The 25,442-nt window shown below is 56.7% G+C and overlaps 3 protein-coding genes across 13 annotated transcripts in view; 2 read left to right on the forward strand and 1 right to left on the reverse strand.

Moving 5' to 3' along the window:
- Window positions 1-2,331, forward strand: part of STX18 (syntaxin 18) — a 117,292-nt gene extending 114,961 nt beyond the window's left edge. For 8 of the 11 annotated variants that reach the window (XM_021100999.1, XM_021101003.1, XM_021100995.1 and 5 more), the window contains exon 11: window positions 309-1,199. In XM_021100999.1, the coding sequence (XP_020956658.1) occupies window positions 309-404 (96 nt within the window). In that variant the 3' untranslated portion in view covers window positions 405-1,199. Of the gene's footprint in view, window positions 1-308 lie in introns of all 11 variants that reach the window. The other 3 variants (XM_021100998.1, XM_021100997.1, XM_021100996.1) reach the window with 2 other exon arrangements.
- Window positions 1,441-24,766, reverse strand: LOC100621607 (neuron-specific protein family member 1). The gene is made up of 5 exons (XM_021101008.1): window positions 24,557-24,766; window positions 24,011-24,165; window positions 20,203-20,319; window positions 6,446-6,556; window positions 1,441-2,796 (listed from the first exon to the last, which is right to left on the reverse strand). Exons 2-5 carry the CDS (start codon window positions 24,137-24,139, stop codon window positions 2,596-2,598), a joined length of 558 nt encoding a protein of 185 aa, XP_020956667.1. The 5' UTR covers window positions 24,140-24,165; window positions 24,557-24,766; the 3' UTR covers window positions 1,441-2,595.
- LOC110262053 lies at window positions 2,803-5,792 on the forward strand. The gene is made up of 2 exons (XM_021101007.1): window positions 2,803-3,070; window positions 3,412-5,792. Exon 2 carries the CDS (start codon window positions 4,872-4,874, stop codon window positions 5,772-5,774), a length of 903 nt encoding a protein of 300 aa, XP_020956666.1. The 5' UTR covers window positions 2,803-3,070; window positions 3,412-4,871; the 3' UTR covers window positions 5,775-5,792.

The following is a 25,442-nucleotide window of genomic DNA, read 5'->3' on the forward strand; positions in this document are numbered from 1 at the left end:
CGGTCCTCCGAGCAGGTTGATGCGGGGCCATACTGGGGCCACCCCTGCCATCGCACGGCTGGGAAGCTCCAGCCGAGGAGCGGACTCGTGCTCTGAGCCTGCCTGTGTGGTTTCAACCCTGGGGTGGCATCGAGCCATCGCTCCTGGGGGATTGGTGGGAGATCTCCACATGAAGACCGGCCAGCAAGGGAAAGCCAGCCCCCTCGTCCTCCGACAGATTTTACACCCACTCTCTGGTAGGGCCGCGCGGGGGCGCGCAACACACGCGGCGGCCAGGCCCCGTGTAAGAGTCCCTCCCCCCCCCCCAGGCCATCAAGAACAACGCCGGCTTCCGCGTGTGGGTGCTCTTCTTCCTGGTGATGTGCTCCTTCTCCCTGCTCTTCCTCGACTGGTACGACAGCTAGGCCGCCACTCCCGCCAGACGGGAGCCCCAGCATCGCAGCCACGCGGACTCTCTAGGGACACCTGGACCTGTGGGCTTGAGCCCATTAGTAGCTGAAAAAGAATCTACGCAATTGAACGCGGTCTGCGTGGTGGTCCTGCGGCCGGACGGGAGGGGGGAGGGCGGCCATTCCTACACCTGCGGGGCGCGGGGACGGCAGGCCTCTCCCCCGGCACCGCCGCCTTGGGCTCCACCCTCCCGGAGGCCGCAGGGAGACTGCTGGCCCGCAGCCCTGCTCGGCGGAGGACGTTTGTTTGCTGCGGCTTCTTGTCTGCCCGGGCAGCTGATACGCAGCCTTGCTGTGCTGGAGCCGACAGCCCACCCTTGCCTTGTTAGCCCAGGAGATGCAGTTAGAGCACCGCCTGTACCGCTGGTAAGTCCAAGTGCAGAAAGTCCCTGCACCCCACCTGCCTCCGGTCGGGAAAGATATGGGGGATGGGGCCGGGGGACGCGGCTCCCCCGAGAACTGCCTCCCCCCACCACCGTCCTGACCAGAGGGCAGGGCCTGACTTCGTGCCACTGGGGCCCATGGAGCTCTTGGCCGGAGAAGGACCTGGGCCTGAGGCACCGGCGGCCACGCGTGTGCAGAAAACAGCTGGTGTTGGGGACCCCACAGCCGGGGAGCGGGGGCTCTACACAGACGGTCCCAGGGCGCCGCAGCGATCCTTGTGTTCTTTGTTAAGAGAGTGAAAGTGTCAGAAGTTACATGGGGATGAGTTTACAGCCGGTGAAATACACATCTACTGGAAAGTACAAACAGTTGCCTTGGTGCTGGATTTCCATGGGCTGGAAACTGGGATAGATGCTCTCTCTGCAGAGTCACTGCTCTTCGTACATCCCCACAGCTTCCCAGCATCCTTCACAGCTGAGACTCTAGGGTGCACCCACGGCCCCGAGGCCAAGGTCCTTGTTTCCAGACACCCCTGATGTCACCTGCACAGTATGTTTTGGAAGCAGGAAGGGAGTTGGCCGCGACCACCATGCTTACTCACAACAGATCTCGCACTGTTTGTCATTTATTTTTTGATCTAAAAAAACAGTGAAACTTGACATGTCCCCCAGAAACACCACATTCAAATGACATGGAAGAGAATGCCCGTCAATGTCTTTTCTCTATTTAATTGTCTCACACACGTCGTTTATCTAACTGGCGATGTTGTAAACATACACTTTAATGTCAAGAGTCAGGCTGAGACATAGCTGTCTTACGAAGAGGGTGAATGAAAATCTCCTAACTGGACTTGCAGGTGCCACACCAGCCCCCATCCTGGCCTCTCCTGCCTGTGTTTCAAATCAGTTACATCTGTCCCACAAAAGACAAGTTAAAGTAGTCCTGGCTTACCAGCAGTTACACGAAAGTATTCATAACAGACACGACTAAAAGGGCCGGTGGGTTTCATTCCTACTCAGCACACCACAGAGCAGACAGACTACTACAGGGAGGCGGGGTCTGCTGCTAGGGGCCCAGGGTCACCTCTCCGCAGTCCCCCCGTCCACCTGCACCCAGTGATGCACGGCCTCCTCGGCCCAGCGGGCGCTCTGCACCGAGAGGCAGCGTTTGGCCCGCAGAGCGGGCTTGCTGCAGCACCCGCGCGCTCAGGGAGGGGAGGGCACAGCTGCGACCTGATGGCATCTCTCCTTCCTTCCCTATGCCACCCACTACAGCGCACCTCAGCCATTGGCACAGTTGCCATTGACAGGAGACAGGGAGAAAAGTGAAGTACAGCTTGCTCTTAGCAAAGCGAGGGGTCGCTCTAGATATGGCTATGGAGTAGGGTTTGCAAACGGCAAGGTGGTTTAAAAATCAATTCCAAAAAAATGCATTACATTGATCTGAAGTCCGAACCCCTTGTATATCCAGTGTAGATTTTTTTTTTTTTACAGCATCCAATAAATCCCCGTAAAGTCACTAAATTAAGATTCCTTAACATGAAACGTGGTGTCAGAGCTCTTTAAGCAATGCTGATATGCACCTGACTTTATGCCCATGGGTCTTCTGCAGCAAGTTTTATTTGCAAAGCAGCATTAGCAAACAGAAGCGGTTGCACCATAAATGAGTAACCTCTAAATTATCGGTAATTACATTGAATGAAATGTCCCTCAGAGTCCCTTTGTTACCTTCAAGTGACGCTGTAAGGAACCTGCCCATCTCGCTAAGCGGATTTCTCGGCAGCCTCGGTCTCCTGCTCTGAGAGCTTCTCTTCCGACAGGACGGACATCCACGGCGACACCGAGCGGGTGATGCTCTGCTTGGCCAGGTTGTAGTGGTTGATGACGGTGTAAAACTTCTCCCGGGCGTTGGAGTCTTGCTCCACGTAGTAGCTCTCCAAGCCTTCTGGAATGCACTGGGTGTTCTGAAAGACAAGGGGGCCGTGCAGGAGGGCGGCCTGGGAGTGTCCGGGTAACCCCCAGCCCCACGGTCACTGAGCCCCTCCCTGGGCCTGGGGGAGCCCCCGTGGCGAGCTGACCACCTGCGCTGACCACGCTGCAACAGGACGGCCCGAGGCCCAGGCGATGGGACTTGGAGCAGGCCTTCCTGCTTCACTAAAGCCCTTACACCAGTCGTCCTTTATTCTAAACTTACTGGAAAACAATGGAACCTCTGGCACGTCTGCCAGAAGCAAGGGGGTGAGTTGGGAAGGGAGAGACGGCAGAAAGGCCCTGTGAGCTGGGCCAGCGCAGGCCGGGGTGGAGCACCTGGAGGCAGGGTACCCGGCCCCGGGCAGGAGGATGCGGAACAGGCAGGGGACGGGGCTCAGGACACAACCTGCAAGGGCCCTAGGGAGTCGTGAGCGGGACTTGGAGCTCCCGGGAGCAGCAGAAGCCGTGAGGATCCCTCGAGGGCCCCTGAGTGCAGGGCCCATCCTGGGCAGCACCCTGGGGTGGCGGGTCTGTCCCTGGCTCTCATCAGCTTGTGGGGGGTCCAGGCCCCTCCCCCAAAATGAGGCGGGCTTTCATCGTCCATCCAGGAGCCAGGCTAAACCACCTCTGCTGCACACATCGCTGCCAGACCACAAGGACAGGGTGGCAGGGGCGACTCCCCCACTGCCCTGCTCCCACAAGTAAGCGGGCACGTGGCCCAGCCCTCCTGGCAGTCAGGTGAGGCCACAGGGCTAATGTGTGGCCACTGGGGTAGGAGATTGGGGGTGTGACAAACTGGGAAGCCGCCCGCCCTCTACTGCCCCCCGACTCCCCCTCAGTGGCTCTGACGGCAGAGACTGTCGGAGGGACAGCGCCCTGGGGGCGGGGGCGCGCAGCCCCACTGGCCTCTGGCTGGGCCGACAGAGACCTTCCATCTCACCGAAGCCCCGTTACCGGTGTCTAAGCAACCACGTCACTGCAGGAATACCAAGGTCCCTTGCTGCAGCTGGGACAGTCCGTAGCCGTGGCCACCTTCACAGTCCCCAGAAGAGCATTAAACCCTCGGAATCCCAGCCCCACCCACCAGGTCCACTCGGCGCCACCCAGCACGTCTCTGCCACGGCCACCTCGCCAGCCAGCGCGCACTGAGATGCGGATCCCGCTGCCCACAGCGCTCCTCCGCCTCCCTGGGCAACGCCACGTGGAGACCGTGACGGGGTCTGAGGGTCACAAGGGGGCTGGGGTGGCTGCTGCCCCGCGGACGTGGGCACCGGCCCGGCGTGCTCGGGGGAACCTCCTCTGGGAGCCTCGCCCTTGCCCCGCCCGCGTTGCCTCAGCTCAGCTCTGCCTCCCCACTGAGGGGCTACCCCGTGGGGTTGTCCTGCAGACCCAGGCCCCTCGCCATGTCCCAGGTGATCGAGTGCCTTCCGGGCCCATCCCCTCGTGAGCTGGCGTCTGTTAGCCCCACTTCACAGCCTCAGCAAGTGAGTGAGACCACAGCTCTGCTCAGCACTCCGGACACCCACGGAGCTCCTGCGACGGCCAAGCAGCAAAGGCAGACCCGTGAGAAACAGGCAACACCTCCCCCGGTCCGGCAGGTTCCGGTTCAGCCATCTGGGCCCTGGGGAGGCCACACCCTGTCTGCAAGGTCGGCAGTGGGGGGCTGGGAGGAGCTGCTTCGGCTGGAACCCCGCACACCTGGGGAACTCCGAGGCCCTCTTTGAGCACCAGGCGGTCACATCATCCTCTGGCCTGAGGCCACCCCAGTGCGAGTCCACCTGATGCTACCTGGCTCCTGCTACCTGGTGTCAGGAGCAGAGACACAGGGCTGAACAGGTAACACGCGGAGAGGGAGAGAAGGGACCACGCCTCGGTCTAGAAAAGCTCCCATTTGAGCCAACTTCGAGGCCTGACCGGGCGTGACCAGGGCTCCTGCTCCGTCTGTCGGTGGGCGAGCTTCCTCTCCACCCAGACAGTTCTCAGGTCCTCTCACGCACCCACGCCTCCCCCGACCACCCACCCCCACGAAGGACCGGTCTCCTTCTCGCCAGGCCACTGGCCCCGAAGCATGAAGACCAGAAAACACCTGCCGGCCCCCCCGGGAGCAAAAGCTATTTCCAGAAGAGAAGTGACAGCGGAGCGTGGGCTGTTTGCGGCCCAGCACTGCCCGGGACAGCGTCTCGGCAGGCGAGGTGGAGGAGCAGGCACTGCAGGAACAGCTCAGCTCTGGAGTCCAGCCCAGGTCACTTGCCCCCTGGGGCTCAGTTCCCTCGTCTATGAAATGAGGCAGATGGGTCACCGCCCGGGTTGCCGTGAGGACTGGAGTCGCGCAGCCCGGCAGACAGGAAAGCTGAAGAGCCAGAGGGGCACCGTGGTGGCACCTGCCCATCAGCGACCCATCCCAGCCACACGGGGAGGTCCGTCTACAAGACACCAGTTGCCCAGATGTTACACCCTTTGGGGCCTGGGGCAGTTCCTGTCAGGTTTCAAACCCTTCTATAGCATGCAGGTAAAAAAACAAAAAAAACCCCAGAAACCTAGGAACCTCCCCAGCCCACATCTGCCTTTTAAACTCCTCGGCTCAGGGTCACCTGCATCCTGGAAACTCAGGCACCTGTGCCCATCAGCCCTTCCCACGGGGCCCCCTCAGGGTCAGGGGTCACAGGCCAGCCCAGTCTGTCCTCAGCACCAGCCTGGCCCACAGCAGGTCTGTGCCGGCACAGCACCCCTCCTTCGGATCCCAGCCCAGACAAGCCCTGTGCTTCCCCAGGAAGAGGTGGCCGCCAACACTGTCACCTGGACTTCTCCTCTTCCTAACTGGGAGCATCCACATGGTCTGGACACTTGCCTCCCTGCCTGTCCCCTGTCGCCCCCACTAGAACGTGAGCTCCAAGAACAGCCACCGGACACGTCCTGCCCCAGGCTGCATGCCCTGCCCCTGCCGTGCACACAGGAGGCGGCCCTTAATTAAACGCTGAATAATGAATGAGGTGCGGGGCATGACCTTGGGTCCGACGAATGTCTCGGTGCCAGTCTCCCGTTGGTAAAACGGGATCTGATGGCATCTATCCCACAAGGGTTTCCAGGAGCATCAGAGACCTCAGTTAAAAGCCCCTTGTAAACTGTCAGGGGTCCACGTGTGACACACACGCACATGTGGAAAGGAAAGAGGAGGGGGACACGCACACCTTCCTTTCTCCAGCCTTGAGGGCGGCGGGATACAGACGGGCAGCTCCCTGCAGTGTTCTCCAAGAAGGGCACCCCAACATCGGGGCCAGCAGAAAATGCCCAGGTCCCAAGAGGTGCAGGGGCTCTGAGTTCCCAAGGCGGCTGCACACCGGACCCCCTGCAGAGCCCTTTAAACAGGCAGACCTGCCCCGCCCAGCGCTGCTCTGAGTCAGGACCTGGCCTTGGGCCTGCAGAAGGCTGTTTTGGCCCTGCCCCTCCTCCGCCTCCTCCCAGAGGGGCTGTGGCCACAGGTATCTGTGAGCAGCCTGTCCAGATGGGACTCTGGTCCCCAGGAAGTGATCCTCCATGCAGCCGGGTTCCATCAGGGCACAGCTCCTGGGTCACGTGGCTCCCTCTCCTTGACCCCAGGTCCTCCCCAAAGGCATCAGGGGCCCAGGAGGTGTGGGGACCTACCTTGAGGACAAAGCCATCGGGGCAGGCGCGGTCATACTTGTATACCTTGTAGACGACCAGGAAGACGACACAGGTGAGGAAGGCCAGGGCGAAGAGGACCAGCACGGACACCTGTGGGCACAGGCGGGGCCGTCAGGTGGCTGATGGGGCAGGCAGGTGGGCAGACACACACACAGTGTACACAGGCACTGTCTCTGGAAGGAGCCACAGAACCCAGAGGCTTCTGTGGATGGGAGGTCAGCAGAGTCATTTTACTCTGGACAGCTCTGTACCGTTTTCATTTTTAACCACATCTATGCATCACCTTTATTTCCGAGTGGCCATTTTTAGTGCTCTAGGATCTGTGTAGAGAGCTCCGGGTACAGGTGTGACCGGTCCACAGGCATCGGACTGTGGGCTGCCCCTCTGATGCTGCCGGTGTCCAAGGTGACCCATCAGCCACTGGCTCATTAGTTTTTCCACAAGACGTCCCCCAAGCCCTGGACCCCGGCCCTGCCCTGGAGCTGGGACCAGCTGAGCAGGCCAGACAGACCGTCCAGGGCCCCCATCACCTCCGCCCTGGTCAGGTTACAGCACGTTCAGTTAGCCTCGGTCCCCTCCCTGGAAGGAGTCCCCATGAGCACAGGGACTTGGCTTTCTGCCCCTCTGGAAGCTGAGTGTCCAGTCCAGCAGGAGGCTGGAACATGGGACATGTGGCAGCACATGAGCAGAGCAGGCCTGGCTATGGGAGGTCCTCCTTCAGCTGCAGGGCCTGGGGCGCAGGGAACAAAATGATACCATATCTGGGCCTTGAAGGTGCTCCTGGCTGCTGGGAGCCCCGGGGTAGGAGTGAGAGCGCGTCCTGGCCTGAAAGGCTGTGCAAAGACCCCAGAGGCCAGTGCGGGGGGAGGGGTGACCAGGAGCAGCACCCGGGCCCTGGCCCAGCCGACTGCTCCCTCCCTTCTCCCTGCGCGGCCACCCTGGTCACCCTTCTCCAGCCCTCCCCGCTCCCCCAGCCCACACTCACTGCAGGGGACACACCCACCCAGGGAACAGCCCCTCGGACCCCTAGGCAGGTAAGAAGTCTGTGTCAGCCCCGACGGGGCCCTTCCCACCGAGCCCTGAGTTCCGTCTGCCCATCATCGTCTCCGTCCGCCGCGCTCCCCTGCTCTTCGCTGGACCCTCACCCAGGTGGTGGGACCGTCACCCTCTCTGAGGACTGCAGCAGCCCCAGTCTGCCTGCATTCCAGGTCCCTGTCTGATGTGGGGACACAGGGTGGAGCCACAGCTGCCTCGGGGCCCAAAGCACCTCCACGGAAGGTGCCGTCCCGGCTCTGGTGGTGGCTGCATGGGCACAGACAAGAACAAGACCACTGGGCCCAGGTGGGCAGCCCAGGGAGATGGCAGAGGCAGCTGAGCGTGGAGCTGGCTGAGGAAGGAGGCTGAATCTGCCGGGAAGAGGCAGGCAGTGGCCCTGGGGACGTGTGGCAGCAGAGGAAACGGCGGAGCACGTGCAGGGCTTTCCAACAGGAATAGTGACCCTCTGGTGCCTCGGAGGGGCGCCCGGACTGCGAAGGTCACCCAGCTCCCAGGATGGTGGGAGGGCCAAGGACTCAACTCAGGGCTGCTGAGGACAGCACCTGGGCACAGTGGACACTGCGGAAGGAAGCACCTGCTCTGGCTGCAGCTGTCACCCCGGCCATCTCTCAGGTCACATGGCTGTCAGATCCCGAGCTGGGCTCTCCACCCAGGCCCCGCCAGCTCACTCACGCCCACCGCCCCATCCTACCTGAGCCCCCTCTCCACATTAACCTGCTCCTGCTCACCCAGATCTGCCTCCGGGGACCGTGGGAGCAGCTGCAGTGGCTCTTTCCACAGTCTGAAACAGCACGGCTGTCCCTAGGGAGAGCCGTATTTAAAATAACTGGCCTCCTTTGTAACCCTTTATATTCTGTTTTGGGCATTTGCAAACTTTATCCCGAGAAGAGGTCCATGGCATACAACAGGTTTAAAGATCCTGTTAGAATATATTCTCCTTAATAAAATATTAGCAAACTGAATTCGACTATACATTAAACACATACATCATGATCCAGTGGGATTCATTCTGTGGTCGCAAGGCTGGTTCAACATCTGCAAATCAATCAGGGCGACATAGCACATACACGATAAAAATCATACGATTATCTCAATAGATGCACAAAATATTTGACAAAATTTAACATGCACTTATGATAAAAACCTCAAAAAGTGGGTATAGAGGAAATGTGCCCCTTAAAAGCCATATATGTCAAGCCTACAGCTAACAGCATCCTCAGTGGTGAAAAAGTTTCTCCTCTAAGAGCAGGAACAAAAAAAAGGATGCCCGCTCTTGCCAATTTTAATCAACATAGTATTGCAAATCCTAGCCAGAATAATTAGCAAGAAAAAGAAATAAAAGACATCCAAATTAGAAAGGAAGAAGTAAAACAAAATTTGCAGATGACAAATCATTTATAGAAAATCCTAAAGACTACACCAAATAACAGTTAACTACTCAACGAATCGAAGTTGCACAATACAGATCAACATACACAAATCTTGCATTTCTATACATTAATAAATGAACTATCGCAAGAGTAATTAAGAAAACAATCCCACTTCTGATTGCATCCAAAGGAATATATTGAACCAAGGAGGTGAAAGACCTGTATACTGAAAACTATAGGACACTGAGAAGAGAAACTGAAGGATACAGAAATACATGTAAGGATATTCTGTGCTCATGCACTGGAAGAATATTGTTAAACTGTCCATACTACCCAAAGCAATCTACAGATTCAGTGCAATCCCTATCAAATGTCAATTCCATTTCCAGAGAAATCAATCCTCACATTTGTATGGAACCACAAAAGACCTCAAATGGCCAAAGCAATTTTAAGAACAAAAAAGCTAGAGGCATCATGCTCTCTGATTTCAAACCATATTACAAAGCTACAGTCACCAAAATAGTATGGTATTGACATAAAAGCAGACACAGACCAATAGAACAGAAAAGAGAGCCCACACCTATATGCTCAATGAATGTACGACAGAGGAGCCCAGAATATAAAATGAGGAAAGGACAATCTGTTCAATAACTGGTGCTGGGAAAACTGGAAGCTGTAAGCAAAATTAAAAAAAAAAAAAATTCAAGCGCTATCTAATACCATAGGCAAATTTTAAACCAAGAGAGATAAAGACTTGAAATTAAGACCTGAACCACAAAACTCCTAGAAGAAAACATAGGTGATAAGCTTCCTGCATTGGTCTTGGCAATGATTTTTTGTATTTGACACCAAAAGCAAAACCAACACAAGCAAAAATAAACAAGTGGGACAGTGTCAGACGAAAAAGCTCCTGCACAGCAAAGGAAACCACCACCAAAATAATAAAGCCATGTACTGAATGGGAGGAAATATTTATATATCATATATGTGATTAGGGGTTAACATACAACATGTAAAGAACTCATATGACTCAAGAACAAAAAACAATCCTATCAAAAAATGGGCAGAGGAACTGAATAGGCATTTTTCCAAAGAACACACAGGGATGGCCAAAAGGTCTATGCACTACATCACTCACCATCAGGGAAAAGTAAATCAAAGCCATAATGAGATATCACTTCACCTCTAGTCGAATGGCTATTTTCAAAAAGAGAAGAAATAGTAAGTGTTGGCGAGCATGTAGAGAAAAGGGAAGCTTCATGCTCTGTTGGTGGGCGCGTCAACTGGTGAGGCCACTATGGAAAACAGTATGGAGACTCCTCAAAAAATTCAAAATAGAACTGTCATATGAACCAGCGCTTCTGGGCATTTCCCTAAAGGAAGTGAAAACAAAACCTTGAAAAGATACCCCCCCCGCCCCCATTTACTGCAGCATTATTTGCAGTGGCCAAAATACAGAAGCCACCTAAGGGCCCATCAGTGGATGAACGGATGCTCAATGGAGTATTACTCAGCCATGAAAAGAAGGAAATCTTGCCATCTGCAACAACATGGTGGACCTTGAGGGCATTATGTCAAGTGAAACAGAGAAGGACAAATATCAGGAGTGCGTTGTGGTAGAGCATAAACAAACCTGACTAGTATCCATAAGGATGCAGGTTCAATCCCTGGCCTCACTCAGTGGGTTCAGGATCCAGAGTTGCTGTGAGCTGTGGTGTAGGCCAGCAGCTACAGCTCCAATTCAACCCTTAGCCTGGGAACTTCCATATGCCATGGGTGTGGCCCTAAAAAACAAACCAAAAAAAGATAAAATACCATTTGCACTCACCTATATGTGGAATCCAAAACAGCAAAACAAAACTGAGCTCAGAGATAAACAGAACAGATTGGTGGTACCAGAGGCGGGGCTGGGGGGTGAGAAATGGGTGAAGGGGGCCAAAAGGTTCACACCTCCAACTCAAATGAGGCCTGGGGAATGCGGTGAAGAGCATGGTGACTGTGGTTGGTGCCACTGTTACATATCTGAAAGCCACTAAGCGAGTCGCTCTTAAAAGTTCTCATCACCAAAAAACCCTGTAACTGTGGTGACAGATACACACCAATACTGAATCATTGCGTTGCCCACTTGAAACTAAGACGATGCTATAGATCCGTTACATCTCAGTTTTTCAAACAGAATCTGACCTCAAGTCTTGGAAAGACGTGCGTCCTTAAACCTGTCTCTGGAACTGTGAAGTTGGGGTCATGGCACCCCACCTATTTAAGTGCAAAAACACCCTCCCTCCTTCCGTAGGGCTGTGGGGAACCACTTCCTTGAGGCTCTCCTCCTGGAGCCTGGCCTGGGGCGTTTTGCCCAGGATTCCTGGGCCCCAAAGCCCTGCCCTCCTCCATGGATGGAATCTCCAGTGGCCACCAGATGTTCCCAGGAGATGGTGGCCACCTCGGAGCGACCTTAGCCACAGGGTCATCCCTGGTCTCTGCTGAATGGTGTTAACTCACCACAGTGCAGGGTGAGAACCGGGAAAGGAAAGTCGGGAGCAGAGGCGGGTCCCACCCGCGTGGGGAGGAGGTTCAGGAGGGGGCATAGGTCTCAGAGGAAGAACAGGGAACTGGCTGGGAAGCTGGGGGCAGGGTGGTGTCGTCAGAGGGAGAGGATGTGCCAAAGCCCCAGGCATCCTGGGCACAGCGTGTTCACAGCCAGTGTGGCTGGAGCATCACATGTCCCACAGGAGCGGGGACACAAGCTGGTTGACAATGGGTCCCGTGGCTACCCCAAGAGATGGGGGCCCAGAGAGTTCCTGGGCGCTGTGGGGTTCAGGAGGCAGCTGCTCCTTTATCATGCCCCAAATTAGCATGTCTCACAGTGCTAGGAGGTGTCACCGAGTTGCCTGAAGGACAGATGTTCGCCACCAATTTACTCATATGTGCATGTGTGTGTGCATTAGAGCAGATTCAACATGTTCCCTAAATTGGCATCACTCTTGTGCACCATCCATAAAAGCTCTATAACAGGACACATGGGAGTTCCCGTCGTGGCGCAGTGGTTAACGAATCCAACTAGGAACCATGAGGTTGCGGGTTCGGTCCCTGCCCTTGCTCAGTGGGTTAACGATCCGGCGTTGTCGTGGGCTGTGGTGTAGGTTGCAGACGTGGCTCGGATCCCGTGTTGCTGTGGCTCTGGCGTAGGCCGGTGGCTACAGCTCCAATTTAATTCGACCCCTAGCCTGGGAACCTCCATATGCCGCAGGAGCGGCCCAAGAAATAGCAAAAAAAAAGACAAAAAACAAAAAACAAAAAAACAGGACACATGGGATGGAATTACAGCTACTGTACAGGGCTTCTACACCACTCATCCTCTGGCCAGTGCTGCACTGCACTGTGGCCCTGGTGGCCCTCACCCCTCTGGGCAGTGGGCTTTAAGGGACAGTGTGTGGGGCAACAAGGGTCAAGGCAGAGCCTGGTGCGGGGTTTCCACGTTTGTACTGCTGATGGCTCTGGCAGCCAAGTGAAGCCTATAGATCCTTCTCATAATCATGCTTAAAATGCATGAAGCACTTGGTACACAGGAAAGAAAACCAATTACACTGAAATACTATTATCAAAGTATTCAAAAATGTAGATTTGTGATATAATATATACATGCTTCCTTATTAACACATCAAACAATGAGATCTGATAATACTGTGTTTCAAAGGAAGGCTGAGACTAAACACTTCCTAAAGTCGTGGCAGCACTTGCAATGCAAGACAGAAAACACCTGTTACTTGCCTTGGTGACAGTCACAGGTATCGATAATCCTACGGTAGTTTATTACCTACAGTAAAAATGAGAGAACATGCACACGGCAAACTGTAACACATCACAAAGAAATTAAAGGACCCAAATAAATGGAACAACATTAAGCATTTTAAGTTGGAAATGCTTCCCAGACTGATCTACAGAATCAGTGCAACCCTATCAAAATCCCAACAGCCTTTTTTGTGGAAATGGAAATGGCAAGGGCTCATGAATAGCCAGAGCAATCTGGAAAGTGAAGAATAAGTTGAAGGATTCACACTTCACAATTTCAAAACTGACTGTAAAGCTACAGTAATCAAAACAGTGTGGTACTGGCATAAGACTAGCCATAATAACCAATGAAATAGAATGGAGAGTCAAGAAGTAAAACCATGTGTCAATAAGGGTTCCAAGCCAATTCAGTGGGGGCAAGAACAGCCTTTTCAACAAGTGGTGTCGGGACACCTGGATATCTGTACACAAAAGAATCAAGTTGGACCCTGACCTCACACCATATACAAGAATTAACTTAAAATGGAATAAAAATCCAAATATAAAGGCTAAAGCCATAAAACTCTTAGAAGAAAACAAAGAGGTAAGTCTTCATGACCTTGCATCAGGCAATAGTGTCTTAGATGTGACACCAAAAGCACAAGGAACAAGAATCAAAATAAACTGTTGTGAACCAAAATTTTAAAATTTTGCTCACTAAAGAACACCAGTAAGAAAGTGAAAAGGCAGACTACAGAGGGTAGCAAATATATGCAAATGAGGTGTGTGATAGGATCTGGTATCCAGAGCATATAAGGAACTCGTACAATTCAACCCCAGAAAGACAAACAACCCAATTAAAAGTGGAAGAAGACTTCTCTCTCCAAAGAAGAAAAACAAATGGCCAACAGGCATAGGTGAATACATGCAACACCATGAGCCATCTGGAAAAGCAAATCAAAACCACAATAAGAGGAGTTCCCATTATGGCTCAGTGGGTTAAGAACCCAACACAGTGTCCATGAAGCTACAGGTTCAATCCTTGGCCTCACTCAGTGGGTTAGGGATCCTGCACTGCCACAAGTGTGGCACAGGTCACAGATGCAGCTTGGATCTGGTGTTGCTGTGGCTGTGGTATAGGCTGACAGCTGCAGCTCTGATTAACCCCTGGCCCAGGAACTTCCATATGCTGCAGGTGCGACCATAAAAGAGAAAGAAAAAAAGATATACCACTTCACACCCAATAGATTGGCTATAAAAAAAAATCAACAAGTAACACATGTTGGTGAGGCTATGGAAAAAGTGAAAACCTTGTACATTGCTGCTGGGAATGTAAAATGGTGCAGCTACTGTGGAAGACAGCAGTTTCTCAGTTATGTTAAACATAAAATCACCACATAAATCAGCAATTCTGCTCGGAGGTACATACCCAAGAAAACTCAAAACAAGCACTCAAACAGAAATTTGTACCTGAGTGTTCATCGTGGTGCTATTCACACTTAACCAAAAGGTGGAAATGACCCCAAGTGTCCGTCGGTGGATGAATGGATAAATGAAATGTGGTCTACCCTTACAATGGGACAGAACTCAGCCTTAAAGAGCAGTAACATACTGATACACACCACAACGCGGATGGACCTTAAAAACATTCTTAAGTGAAAGCAGTCCATACAGGACCACATCTTGGACCAACGTGATTCCATTTACACGACAAGTGCAGATTAGGGAAATCCATTGAGACGGAACGCAGATTAGAGGTTGCTTAGGGCGAAGGGGAGGGGGAAATGGGAAGTGACTGCCAGTGGGCACCGGGTCTCCTCTGGGGGTGATGAAAATGTTCTGCAAGTGGTGGTGATGGTCGGACAGCACTGCCCATGTGCTAAACGTCACCGAACGGAACACCTTAAAATGATACATTTTATGCTATGGATGTTTTACTACCAAAGGGGGGGGGCAGAGCTAGGAGGCTGGGGGCAGCACAGGCGGGGGCAGGGGTCCTGATGGATGGTGACCAGAACAGCCCTGCCCAGAGACAAGAAGGGCCTGAGAGGTGTTTTCTGGAAAGAACGGCCAGGAACAGAGAGCAAATCAGATATGAGCACGGGATGAACTTTTTCAGGAGTTTATATGGAGGGGACCCTGTGCCCTCGATGATCAGGACAGTCCTGGCTGACGGTTACTGTCCCTGCCTTGCAAACACAGTGTCCACTGTCACTCTCAAAAGTGCCCCAGTCTTGGAGTTCCCACTGCAGCACAACAGGATCAACGGCCTCTCTGGAGCACTGGGACAGCACTGGGACAGGACAGAGGTTTGATCCTCAGCCTGGCACAGTGGGTTAAAGACCTGGCGTTGCGACTGCGGTTTGGATCTGTTCCCTGGCCTGGGAACCCCGTATGCCACAGGACTGCCAAAAAAGAATTTTATAAAAAGTGTCCCAGTCTGGGCCACCCAACCCTGGACCTTGTACCTACCTGTTCTCCAGATGCTCCCCGTGAGCTGGGAATTAGCAGTCACCCTGGTCCACAGACGAGGGAGGGCTCAAGGGGCCTTTGCATTTGTTGTGTTCCCGTTTGCTCTTTGTGGCCTGGGGCCTCTTCTCCTGCCTCCCAGGGTCCCTGCCCCGTCGCGGTGGGAACTGCAGCAACATCACCCTCCCCCCGCACCCCCCAGTGCGGAAGGAAAGCCTGGTGGGCTCAGTGTCAGGTGGCTGTGGGTTGGAATCCTCCCAGCCCCGCGAGCTGGCCGACCTTGCCTCTGTTCCTCTGTGACCTTAATTCCCTCCCTCCCTCCAAAATCAGGTCAGCAAGCGCGACCTTCAGGACTGTCACTATGAGCCCAGGCAGGCACTGGGCCGATGGCGGCTGGGTCATCCTTACCCTGCTCTCTCTCCCTCCCGCCCTCTTGGGGGAGGTGGGGAGCAAAGGGACTTTTCTGCTGAGTAATGCAGTAGAAAAGAAAGAAAGACGGAAAAATAAGATGAATCCTGACATCTCCAAGCATTGACGGCACTAAATATTTTTGGGAAGCCACACAAAGTGAGCACGCAGACACACACCCCAGATGACTCAACCCACTTAATTACCCGATTCTGGATGAAGCCCTCACTCTACAGCTGGGCCAGAAAACCGTGGGCTCTGCACCCGCAGAGCAGGGCTGCCGAACCCTGCATGATGCTCCGCTAAAGGTGGCAGGGGTGTCGAAACGCATCTCTAGGATCCCCGGTGCCACCCCGTGAAGACTGTCCCCACCGCTGAGGGCCACGGAAACCGTGCAGCTGGTCATAAATATTTAACAAAGGCATCTTGAAACACACCAGGGGATTACTGGAGAGGGTGGAAAACAGGCAGCCGCACAGAAGGCTCAAGGTCATTAACGATGTGGGAAAAGATACAAACCACCCACAGACGCACTTGTTGACAGGAGGCAAAGGGGACCTCGCCCAGCACATGGGGACCATTCCAACAGACCTGGTCTCTCCCTCCCAGCTCTGTGCCGGCTGTGCAAGGCCGACCTTGGGATCTCTTAAAGCCTTGAAGGCAATGGGCCACCAGCAAGGGGGTGGGCCGGCTCAGCCGAACCCTGAACTCACAGGGAGAGGGCGTGCACAGGTCAGAGGTGCCGCAGCCCCCATCCCGGCAGCCACAAGCATAAACCTTCCTTTCATCTGGCTCATTACGGCCCCTCCACCCTCCACCGGGTCGCAGAAGCAGCCCCAGCGGCACCTCGACACACAGCTCTGCACGGGTGAGTGGGACGCGCAATTTAAAACACGTCTATGTTTAGTGAATTTAAGGAACATCTCAGCCTGTGTTTATTCTCGGCATAAATACACCTCCAATTAATTAAACGACCGCTTTCCTCGTGGACACTAACCTCTTCGGAAGCCTAGACTTTGGGCCGCCACTGGGTGACTCATCCAGCAATCCCAGTGCAGCGGAGTCGCACAAAACCCTCTCCCCAGCCAGCAGTTACCTAGCAACCAGCCTAGCAACCTCACAGCCAAGAGATTAAGCCCCGGGCCATCATCATCAAGCCACATCCAAAAAGACGGCTCGTCTCGAGGATGCCACCCAAAGGTGTATAAAGATGGGGCACAGAGCAGCGGTCCCTCGCCCTTGAACTACACCGATTACAAAACAGGGAGCCACGTTATTTGCTTGTTGCTGCAGCAGCTGAAAGGCATAATTTCATTCCTGCCATTCGCGCAAGGAGCAGAAAGGAACAAGGGGATGGCTCCACCGGGGAGCCAGAGGGACACTGCCCGGCCACCTGCAGGATGAAGAAGAGGGTCTGTCCCAGCCAAAGCTGTGACTGACCTCCAAGGGGGGTGTGTGTGGGGGGGTGCAGGTCCTTGTCTCCGCTGTCCACACACAGCCCAGTTTTCTGAAAGAGAGCCTCCTGGACCAGCGGACATACGTCCCCCCCAAGAGAAACACCGCCTCACTATGCTGTGCATTCAGAGATGCCAGAAACAACTGGGCAGGAAAAGGCCAAGAGAACATTCCAGAAGGGCGAGCACCATTAGCACTTCCAAAGGGCGCCAGCCCTCCGGAGCCTGCCCCACCCATAAAGAGTGGCCACCACAGAATCCTCAGGACCATCTGGAGAGCTCGTTACAATGCATGTCCCCGGGGTCCGGGGTCTTTCTGTTAAAAATCCATCCTCAGGTGATTCCAATGCCGGTGACCCCCCACTACAGCTGGAGGCCACGTCCCCTCACAGGCCCCACAGCAGACACGCAGGGAAGAGGGTAAACCTGTTTCCAGTTTTATCCTCCGACCAAAGGCAGGAGGTGCTGCAGGACGCGGGTCGCACCGCTGTGCACGTCGAGCCCACAGGCCTCCTGGTCAAGCTGGCCAGGCCACCTCGCACTGTGGGGCCCTGGGCCGGTCACCTGCCAACTGCATGAGCACCTGCAAAGGGCTCACACCCACATGCGGCCCAGAGGGGGCTCACTTGGGAGCCGCCATCAAACTCGCCCACCAGGCGAGGATTGCCGGGGCAGACCTGGGGGTCCTCGGCCTGGTCGGTCAGCCCCTGACCCACGGAGATGTCACCATGCGTGTGTCTGGCACCAGAAGGAAGACCTGGGAGAGCCTCTCCTGCCCGCGCAGAGGCTGGAAGCTCTGCCTGCACTGAAGCCCATTACCTTCACTGCCGGCTGGCAGCTCAGGGATGCTATGCCCCAGCTGGCTCCCCCAGGTCCCCAACTCAGGCCAAGGGGCCTCTGTTTTGAATTGGACACTCACCCCACTCATGGGGACACTAGGTCACACTCGAAGAGAAGCATGGGCCGGGGAGAGGGGCCTGGACACTGTGACAAAAGAGGAAAGGAAAGCAGAAAAACGATGCTGACACAGGGAGGACTCGGGGTACGGGGCCCCCCACATGTACCAGAGCTGCTGGGAAGGAGGGCGATCAGGCCACGGGGCAGCACCGGGAAGGGTTTCAAATCAACCAAGGAAAAGGCTTCTGAGAAGCAGAATAATCCAGCAGCACAACGGGCCACCTGGGCTGAGACGTCCCATGCAAACGTGTCCCCTGGGGGGAAGCCCCGTGGACCCCTGCTGTTCCAGCCAAGAGTAGGCTCCCCAGGTTCAAAATCTCTGCCTCGGTTTCCCTCGACTGGAAAATGGAGCTCATGACGGTGCCAGCCCCGGGAGGTTTCTGAGCATAAAATGAGATCATAGCATAATGAGCTTGACCCGGCGTCCGGCTCAGGGGAGCTCTGCCTGATGGCTACGTGCTCTTACTGCCTGGTTACAAAGGGCAGTGGGAACACCGGGAGGGGGAGGTCAATCCCAGGAGGCTTCAAGGCGGAGGTGATAACTGAGCGGCCACTGGAAGGTGACGGAAGGGGCCTGGGGGGTGGACGGTGGCCTTGGGGAGGCGTGTGTGACAGGAGGTGTGGGGGAAGGGCACTGCCTTGGGCAGCGTCGTGGGGTGTGTACCCCAGCGCCTATGACCCCCGGGACGCAATGGCCTCATGTGCAAAAGGGGCTGTGATGCCCCCTTCAGGGTGGCTGTGCATCACAGGGAGGCCACGGAAGTTAAGTGTCCAGAGATGCCTGGCTTATGCACAGAACTGGAGAAACAGGCCCACTGCGGTCCACCAACCCAGCGAGCACCCACCGCGTGCACCCCCTTCTCCGACATCCCCAGGGGTGGGAGCAGAAAAGGCAGGACTTCTGCCACCACAGCCCGCTCCACTGGGACCGGCTCAGATCTTCTGGGCCCTCAGGTCCTGGGCTGGAGCCAGGTAACCACACAAAGGCCCAGCCATGGCTGCCAAGAGCCCTGGTGGCCCATGTGCGTCACCCATGCCTTAAACAAGGGACCTGGGGACCTGTATCAGGTGAGCATGCATGAAAAGCACAAGCAAAGGACCCCAGAGGTGGGGACAGAGCCTGGCACGCAACTCACAGATGAAGAGATAGCCATTCAATTGCCACACCGTGCCACGCTCCGGGGGGACCCCAAATGCCAGGGCCAGGAGAAGCAAAGTTCAAATCAGGGACAACCAACCGAGATATGCTCAGATATCCAGATAATGTCACCCCTGGGACAATGGCTATCATGACCTTGAAACTGTGGTCACTCTGCCTTAGCCGGGGGCCAATCTCCAGGTGTAGACAGGGTGGGTGGTGCAAGTGGCAGCAGATGAGGCGTACCCCAAGCCAGGTGGCCAGAGTGACAGAGAGATGGTGACCTTGGGTCAGTCTGACCTGTCCCCCCATAGCACAGATAGGCAGCCAAGCCAGAAGCTGCCAGAAGCACATCTCAGCCTATACACCTTCCTCAGGCCAACAGCAGAAACCACAGACTCAGGCCTCTCTGTGCCCCAACTTCCCCCATCTGCAAAACGGGGTACATGGATAGTCCTGGCCTCCTGGGGAGGACTGCTTAGATAAGCCTGCACAAAAGCTCAGGCCGGTCTTGCACCAAGGAAGTGCGAGTGTGTTACAGCCCCACGGCCCCGGGACGTCCTTACCTACAGTTCCATTGCCCCAGGAATGGGACTGTAAGCCGGGACTTTAATGTCTGGGGAGCAATCTTCCACACGTTTATAACTCTTGTCTAAAAGAAAGTTTAGGGGTAGGTTTTCCCCGTTATTAAAAGCAAGTAATACTGTCCACCCCTAAGAGCGCACTGGACGAGGACTGAAAGGGGTGATTGAACAAGGCCAATGGGAGAAAACCACGTCTCTCTGGACCCCACGTTGGTGCCCTCCCCACCTTTAAGAGATAGGAACCCCTGTGGGACAACAGAGAACGGGGGGGCGCTTCTCCCACCTCACAGCAACCCTGGGAGCTGTCTGCTTTCCTTTGATAAAGACATTGCTTGCAAAAAAAAAAAAAAAAAAAAAAAAAATTAAGTAATACTGATGATTCTGAAAGATAAAGACATTTTAAAACCACATTTTGTGCATCTGGGGCCCACCTGTGCTGCTGTCCCGTCCCGTTTCCGTAACCCCGCAGGTCGTCTCTGCAGACCCAGCCTGGGGGCGAAAGCGGCAGCTCGCCCGCCCCCAGGCTGCTCACCTTGAACCTCTCAGTGACCCCCTCGGTGATGCTGACGGTGAACTCGGCTATCTTGGGAGGACGTGCTTTGCCTTTCTTGCGGTCAGGTTCATATTCGGTCTTCGTTTTCACGACCACCTGGTCCAGGGAACAGAAGCAAACCGTCAGCGGCACCGCCAGATGCGTTCAGACATCGGGCCAGAGAGGATGAGCGTGAGAACCCTCTTGTTCAAGGTCACCATTCGGCCAGGAAGCGTTTCCCAAAAAGAACGAGAACAGCCACCACTTACTAGAACTCTCCTCCGGGCCAAGACTTTAAGAGAAATTACTCATGAATAATCCCGAAGGCAGCCCCAGGAGGGAAGTATGATGACGGAGGGGCAGAGACATCAAGTTCATTGGTCCGGGCCATGTGGTTAATAGGAGGCAGGGCTCACAGGAGTCAGCAGCCCTGACTCCTAACCCAGTGCTCCTTCCACCACCCGGGGCTCCGGACCCCTGATGGGGTGCTCCATTCCCTGTGAGGTGCTTTATCGGCCCGGGGGGCCGGGGAAGGATGCATTGCTTTTTCACTGGTCTTTATCTGCTGCTGTGGGTAAAAGAAGCTCTGAGCACACGGTTTCCCTCCAGGGCTAGAAGGAGCGGGCAGCCAAGCTTCAGGCAAATCGATCTTGGGGAGTCTCTCTGTCTCCACCCCCTCCTCTCTTCTCTGTCTCTGCAACAGCCCTGGAAGGATCTCTCTTCTCTGTTCCCCCTCCATGCTCCACTGTGAAGCGGGAGATGTTTTCCAACCAGGAAGCCTGCTCCGCCTCTGCCCGAGGCAAACCCCTTCCCTGGTTCTTTCCCCCCCCCGCCCCCCCCCGCAAGAGGAACGCTATAACCCGCCCCCCAAGCCTCCGCCTGCAGATGCTCAGAGCCTCTTCTCAGCATCCCCGCCCCCATCACCCCCCGCTGCTGGGGCCGCTTCTTCTCCACCCCACTGGACGGGGAGGCGAGGGTCCAGCAGCAGTGCAAGGGGCTCCATGTCTCTAACCCCCAAACGCCTAGTCCCCAGAGCAGACGCCAGGAAGCGGGTGCTGGACTGGGGAGAACCAGCCCCCCTCGCCCTTCCTCAACACCCCTTCACTGAGTGGACCACAGTGTGGCAGCACCACCCTCCTTGACGCTGGGACCCAGGGCAGAACGGCGACTGGGGGCATGGCGGTCGCTCCCAGGCTGCGCTGGGACACAAGACCCAGCCTTGGGGAGAAAGCGGCCCACAATCATGCGACCCTGAAAAAAATGATCCAAGGGCCACAGCCCTTGGAAGCCCGCTCTTGCCTTCCTCCTCCTCCCCCTTGGGACACAGCCCTCCCTCCCCCACGTGTGAACACCTGCTCGGCCACCCCGAGGGGGCACCCATCTCTGGGTGGGCCAGCACCTGGGCCTCACCCTGCCAGCCTCGAACCACACCTGTACCTGACTAGCTGTGTGACCCTGAGCACGCACTTCACCCCTGGGAAGCTCAGTGTCCTGGCCTGTGAAACGGGAGCAACACCCAGGCGGTCGGGCTACTGCGAGGAGGAGGAGGGAGCGCACGGGACCCTCAGCCCAACGGGGACCCGATCAGGATCCTATCAGCCCAGATTCCGCCTGCATCTGCCGTGAACAGGCAAGTTCCTTCAACTCTCGGTGCCCCCATTTCCACATCTGGAAAATGGGATAGCAATGGCAGTTACCTCCCCCAAGTCAGCCCCTTAAGGGAACCGAAAGCTGTAAAGCACGTGGTCAACTGCCTGGTGCGTCATAAGCTTTCAACACGTGTCAGCTGAGACTGGCCCTGCTGCTCGGCCAGCTCTGTGACTACCCGCAGTGTCACACCCCCAGGGCCTCGGGGCTCAGCACACATTCCACTTACAACCCTAACTGCAGCATCTGCCCTCGGACACGTGTCACCTGTCCCAGGCGACAGCACCCCCCTGAACCTTGCTGGGAGCTGCATGCTGCTCCTGTTCGGGTTGAGAGAGGTCACCTGTGAGGGTATCTGGCTCCAAGCAGGGCAGAGCAAGGGACCCTCCCAGAGCTTCTGCGTCCTGGAGAATTGTGGCCTTCAGCGGAGTGACCTTGGGCAGGTCCCCAAACTCTCTGAGACTCGGCCTCCTCAGCCCTCAGAATCTGTGACCTCAGAAATCCTCCGGCCCAACCACTGCTCCCGCTCAAATCCCATCTTGGAGCATCTCGGGGATGAAAGTTGTCCCCTTTCAGAGCTGCGGGGACCACTTCTGGACGCGGGATTTCACACCTGCCTGAAACCTCCTCCTTGCTGTAAGCCAACCGTGTGCCAGACGGTTCTGGAATGGAACAGATTGAGGACCAAAGAGGAGGCTGAGTGCAAGGATCACCTGACAGAGGTGCTGCCTGGGGACGCGGTGTTCCTGGCACAGGCCGCCACCCCTCTGGGACTGAGGCAGGAGGGGCAGGTGGGGACAGTGGCGTGAGGCTAACTGGGCAAGTCTGACACCTAGACAGGGATGGGAAGGCAGAAGCTGAGGCCTCGGGCAGTCCTGCCTCTGCTGCAAAGCCTCTTTTAGAACATCGAGGCCCCAGCGTGGCCCCACATGGCCCCAGTACCCAGGTGTGACCAGCTGGCCCTCTTTTCTTGAAATGCAACACCTGCTCCAGCTTCGCTCGGGGCCCCTGCCCCCTGCCTCTCTATCCAAATACAGACAGAGTTTGAGGAGCTGAGTAAGGCTCTCAAAGGGCTCCCCAGGGACTAAAGGAATCCTCCAGAAAGGGAAGGTCCCACCCCTGTGATAGTCCCCCCAACCCCAGCCCTGCGGGTAGCCAGCAATCACCAGCATGCTGGAATAAACAAGCCCTGAGTCAGAACCTCCCCACCAGGGACTCTGGAACAATAAATGCAGATACACTTGGGGGAACAGAGTGCGCTTCCTCGCGGCCGGGGCGGTTTCAGGTAGCATGGAGGTGTCAGAACGGATGTGTACTGATTAATTCAGGTCTGAGTGTTACCATGCAATTGTCTAGACTTGCAAAGGTTTTTAAGCATTAACTCTGGAAAATGTGGCTCTAAATGGACAGAAACTACTTGATGGCACGCTGTGTTCAAGAAAAGAGGGGATTCTTGAAATTCAGCGAAGAAAAAGCAAAAAACCCACCAAGAACAAAAAACCCACTTGGAGGAGAGGCTGATGAATGGTCGTCTCCAGTTCCACTAATCCGGAGGAGCAGGGGCGCTTATTCGGAGATTTCACAAAAGGAACAAAGGAAGGAGGCGGTGGAGGAGCGCGCGCCCTGCAGCATCTACCGCCGGCCGGGCAGGGGTGGGCGGAGACGCTAAAGGAGGGGGATTCAGCCCCTAAGAAGGGTCCACGGCGCCAAGGAGAGGGGCCTCCCCTTCCCCCCCCGCCCCCCGCCCCGCAAAGAGGCAAATCGGGCAGAAACCACACCACCCGGGAAGGCGCGAGGGGCAGCCGCGCCTGGGCTCACCCCAGAACCAGGGCTCCTGGTACCGCGGGGCCGCGACTGGGTTGGTGGCGGTGAGGCCAGGAGCCTCCCACCGACAAGGGTCCCGCAAAAATCAAGAAGGGACCTTTCCCCGACCGCGTTCCATTGTCAGGACGAAGCTGTCATCGGAGGGGGAGGGGGTCCCCAGGCGAGCCCATCCAGAATCCCGCGCGGGTACGTGGTCCTCTGGGGCCCGTCCCCCGCCCCGCCCGAGCTCGTCCCCAGCTCGCGTCCCCAGCGCACGCGGCGCGTTTCTTTTGTTGAGGTCGTCGCCCGAGATTTGGGGATGCGCGCCCGGCGGTGCGGGGGGCCAGGGGCCTCTCACCTTATCCGGGGGCGGGAACTGCAGCTGATTGACATCGAGGGGCGTCATCAGGGGGATGGTGTCGAAGCCATCCTCCAGCAGGGGCTGCTTGGTGCCCTTCTCCGCGAAATTGTTCCCCAACTTCACCATGGTTCCGGGAGACCCGAGGCTGCCGCCTGCGTAGGGAAGGCCGGGCGGGGGTCACCGCGAGCAGGACCCGCCCGCTGTCCCGGGCGTCGGCGAGCTCTGGCCTCCGGGGAGGGGTCGCGAGGACGCGAAGGTCGCGGCCCGCGGAGTGCGGGGGAGAGGGGGCAGGTACCGTGTCTTTATCGACGCTCACGCTCTGGACAAAAGCGCCAGGCGCAGGAGGGCACCGCGGCCGGGGAAGGGGGCGCCGCCCCTGCCGGCGGATCCAGAAGCATCCCCGTCCTGGCGCCTCTGCGCGGGAGACGCGCCCGGGGACCCCCGTCCCTCCCGCCTGGGAGGATGCGAGGCCCCAGACCCGGGTTCCCGGCGGAGGGGTGCAGCCCGTGCGCCCCGCGGCCCCGCCGGCCGGCCGGCACTCACCCCACGCCCGGCTCCGGCAGGTCTGGGCTCCGACCGCGCTCCGAGCCTCCGCGTCGCCGGCTTCTGCTCGCAGCAATGGCGGAGGCGGCGCCGCGCGGGGCCGGGGCGGGGGCGCCGCGCGATTGGGCTCCCTCCTCCCGCTCGCCTCCTCCCTTCCTGCCGCTCCCGGGGGTTAATTGCGCGCGGTGAGTGTGTGCGTGGGGCCGCGGCAGCCTTGACGCAGCGCGCGCGCCGGCCGCACAAAGGCGCGCGGGGCAGGCGCGGGGGAGCGCTCCCGGGGGACCCCGCGCCCCACGGGGACCCGGGTGTGGGGGGCGAAGCGGGGGATGGGATCGCTCCCGCACAGGGGAGGCCCAGAGCGGCGGGAGGGCACCCCAGGCTGGAGGCCGAGGATGGAGGGAGAGAGAGGGGCGGGCTGCGCTGCGCAAGGCTGGGGCGGCGGCCGGGGCGCGAGGCGATTGGAAGCGAGAGAGAAACGGGGGTACCCTAGGGATGGAGCCGTCCCCCAAAGTAGGCGCAAAGCAGGAAGCCGATCTGGGGGTCCCGAAGGACAGGGAAGGGGGTGTGGGGGGAGGGTTCCCGGAGGCGGTGGGCGGTGGCAGAGACCAGAGCGTTCCCTTAGTGCGCGGCTGGCTTGGGGAAAGGGGACAAAAAAGAGGGCGTGTCCCTGGTGAAAGGAGGCGCGGACGCGAATGGAGGGGAGAGATTTTCGGTGGTGCAGGGTGTCGGCGGAGCGCTCGCCAGAGCTGGGGACGGGGTCCGGATTCTGGGGGGACGCCCAAGGTAGCTGGAGGGAAGGCATTCAGGGCAAAGGGAGCGCTCCGCGTGCTGCTCGGGGAAGCGTTTCTCTGGTCTGGTTGCTGGAGAAAGCAGGGGTCCCTGCCAG

Source organism: Sus scrofa, chromosome 8, assembly GCF_000003025.6.
Source record: "Sus scrofa isolate TJ Tabasco breed Duroc chromosome 8, Sscrofa11.1, whole genome shotgun sequence".
NCBI lineage: Eukaryota > Metazoa > Chordata > Mammalia > Artiodactyla > Suidae > Sus > Sus scrofa.

Coding starts and splice junctions, on each gene's coding strand:
- LOC110262053 (XM_021101007.1), top strand. CDS start 4,872: ATGAAGACCAGAAAACACCTGCCGGCCCCCCCGGGAGCAAAAGCTATT.
- LOC100621607 (XM_021101008.1), bottom strand. CDS start 24,139: ATGGTGAAGTTGGGGAACAATTTCGCGGAGAAGGGCACCAAGCAGCCC. Junction 6,557..20,202: donor GGGTCACTGAGAGGTTCAAG/GTGAGCAGCCTG, acceptor CTGTGCCCACAG/GTGTCCGTGCTGGTCCTCTT. Junction 2,797..6,445: donor CCGATGGCTTTGTCCTCAAG/GTAGGTCCCCAC, acceptor CTTGTCTTTCAG/AACACCCAGTGCATTCCAGA.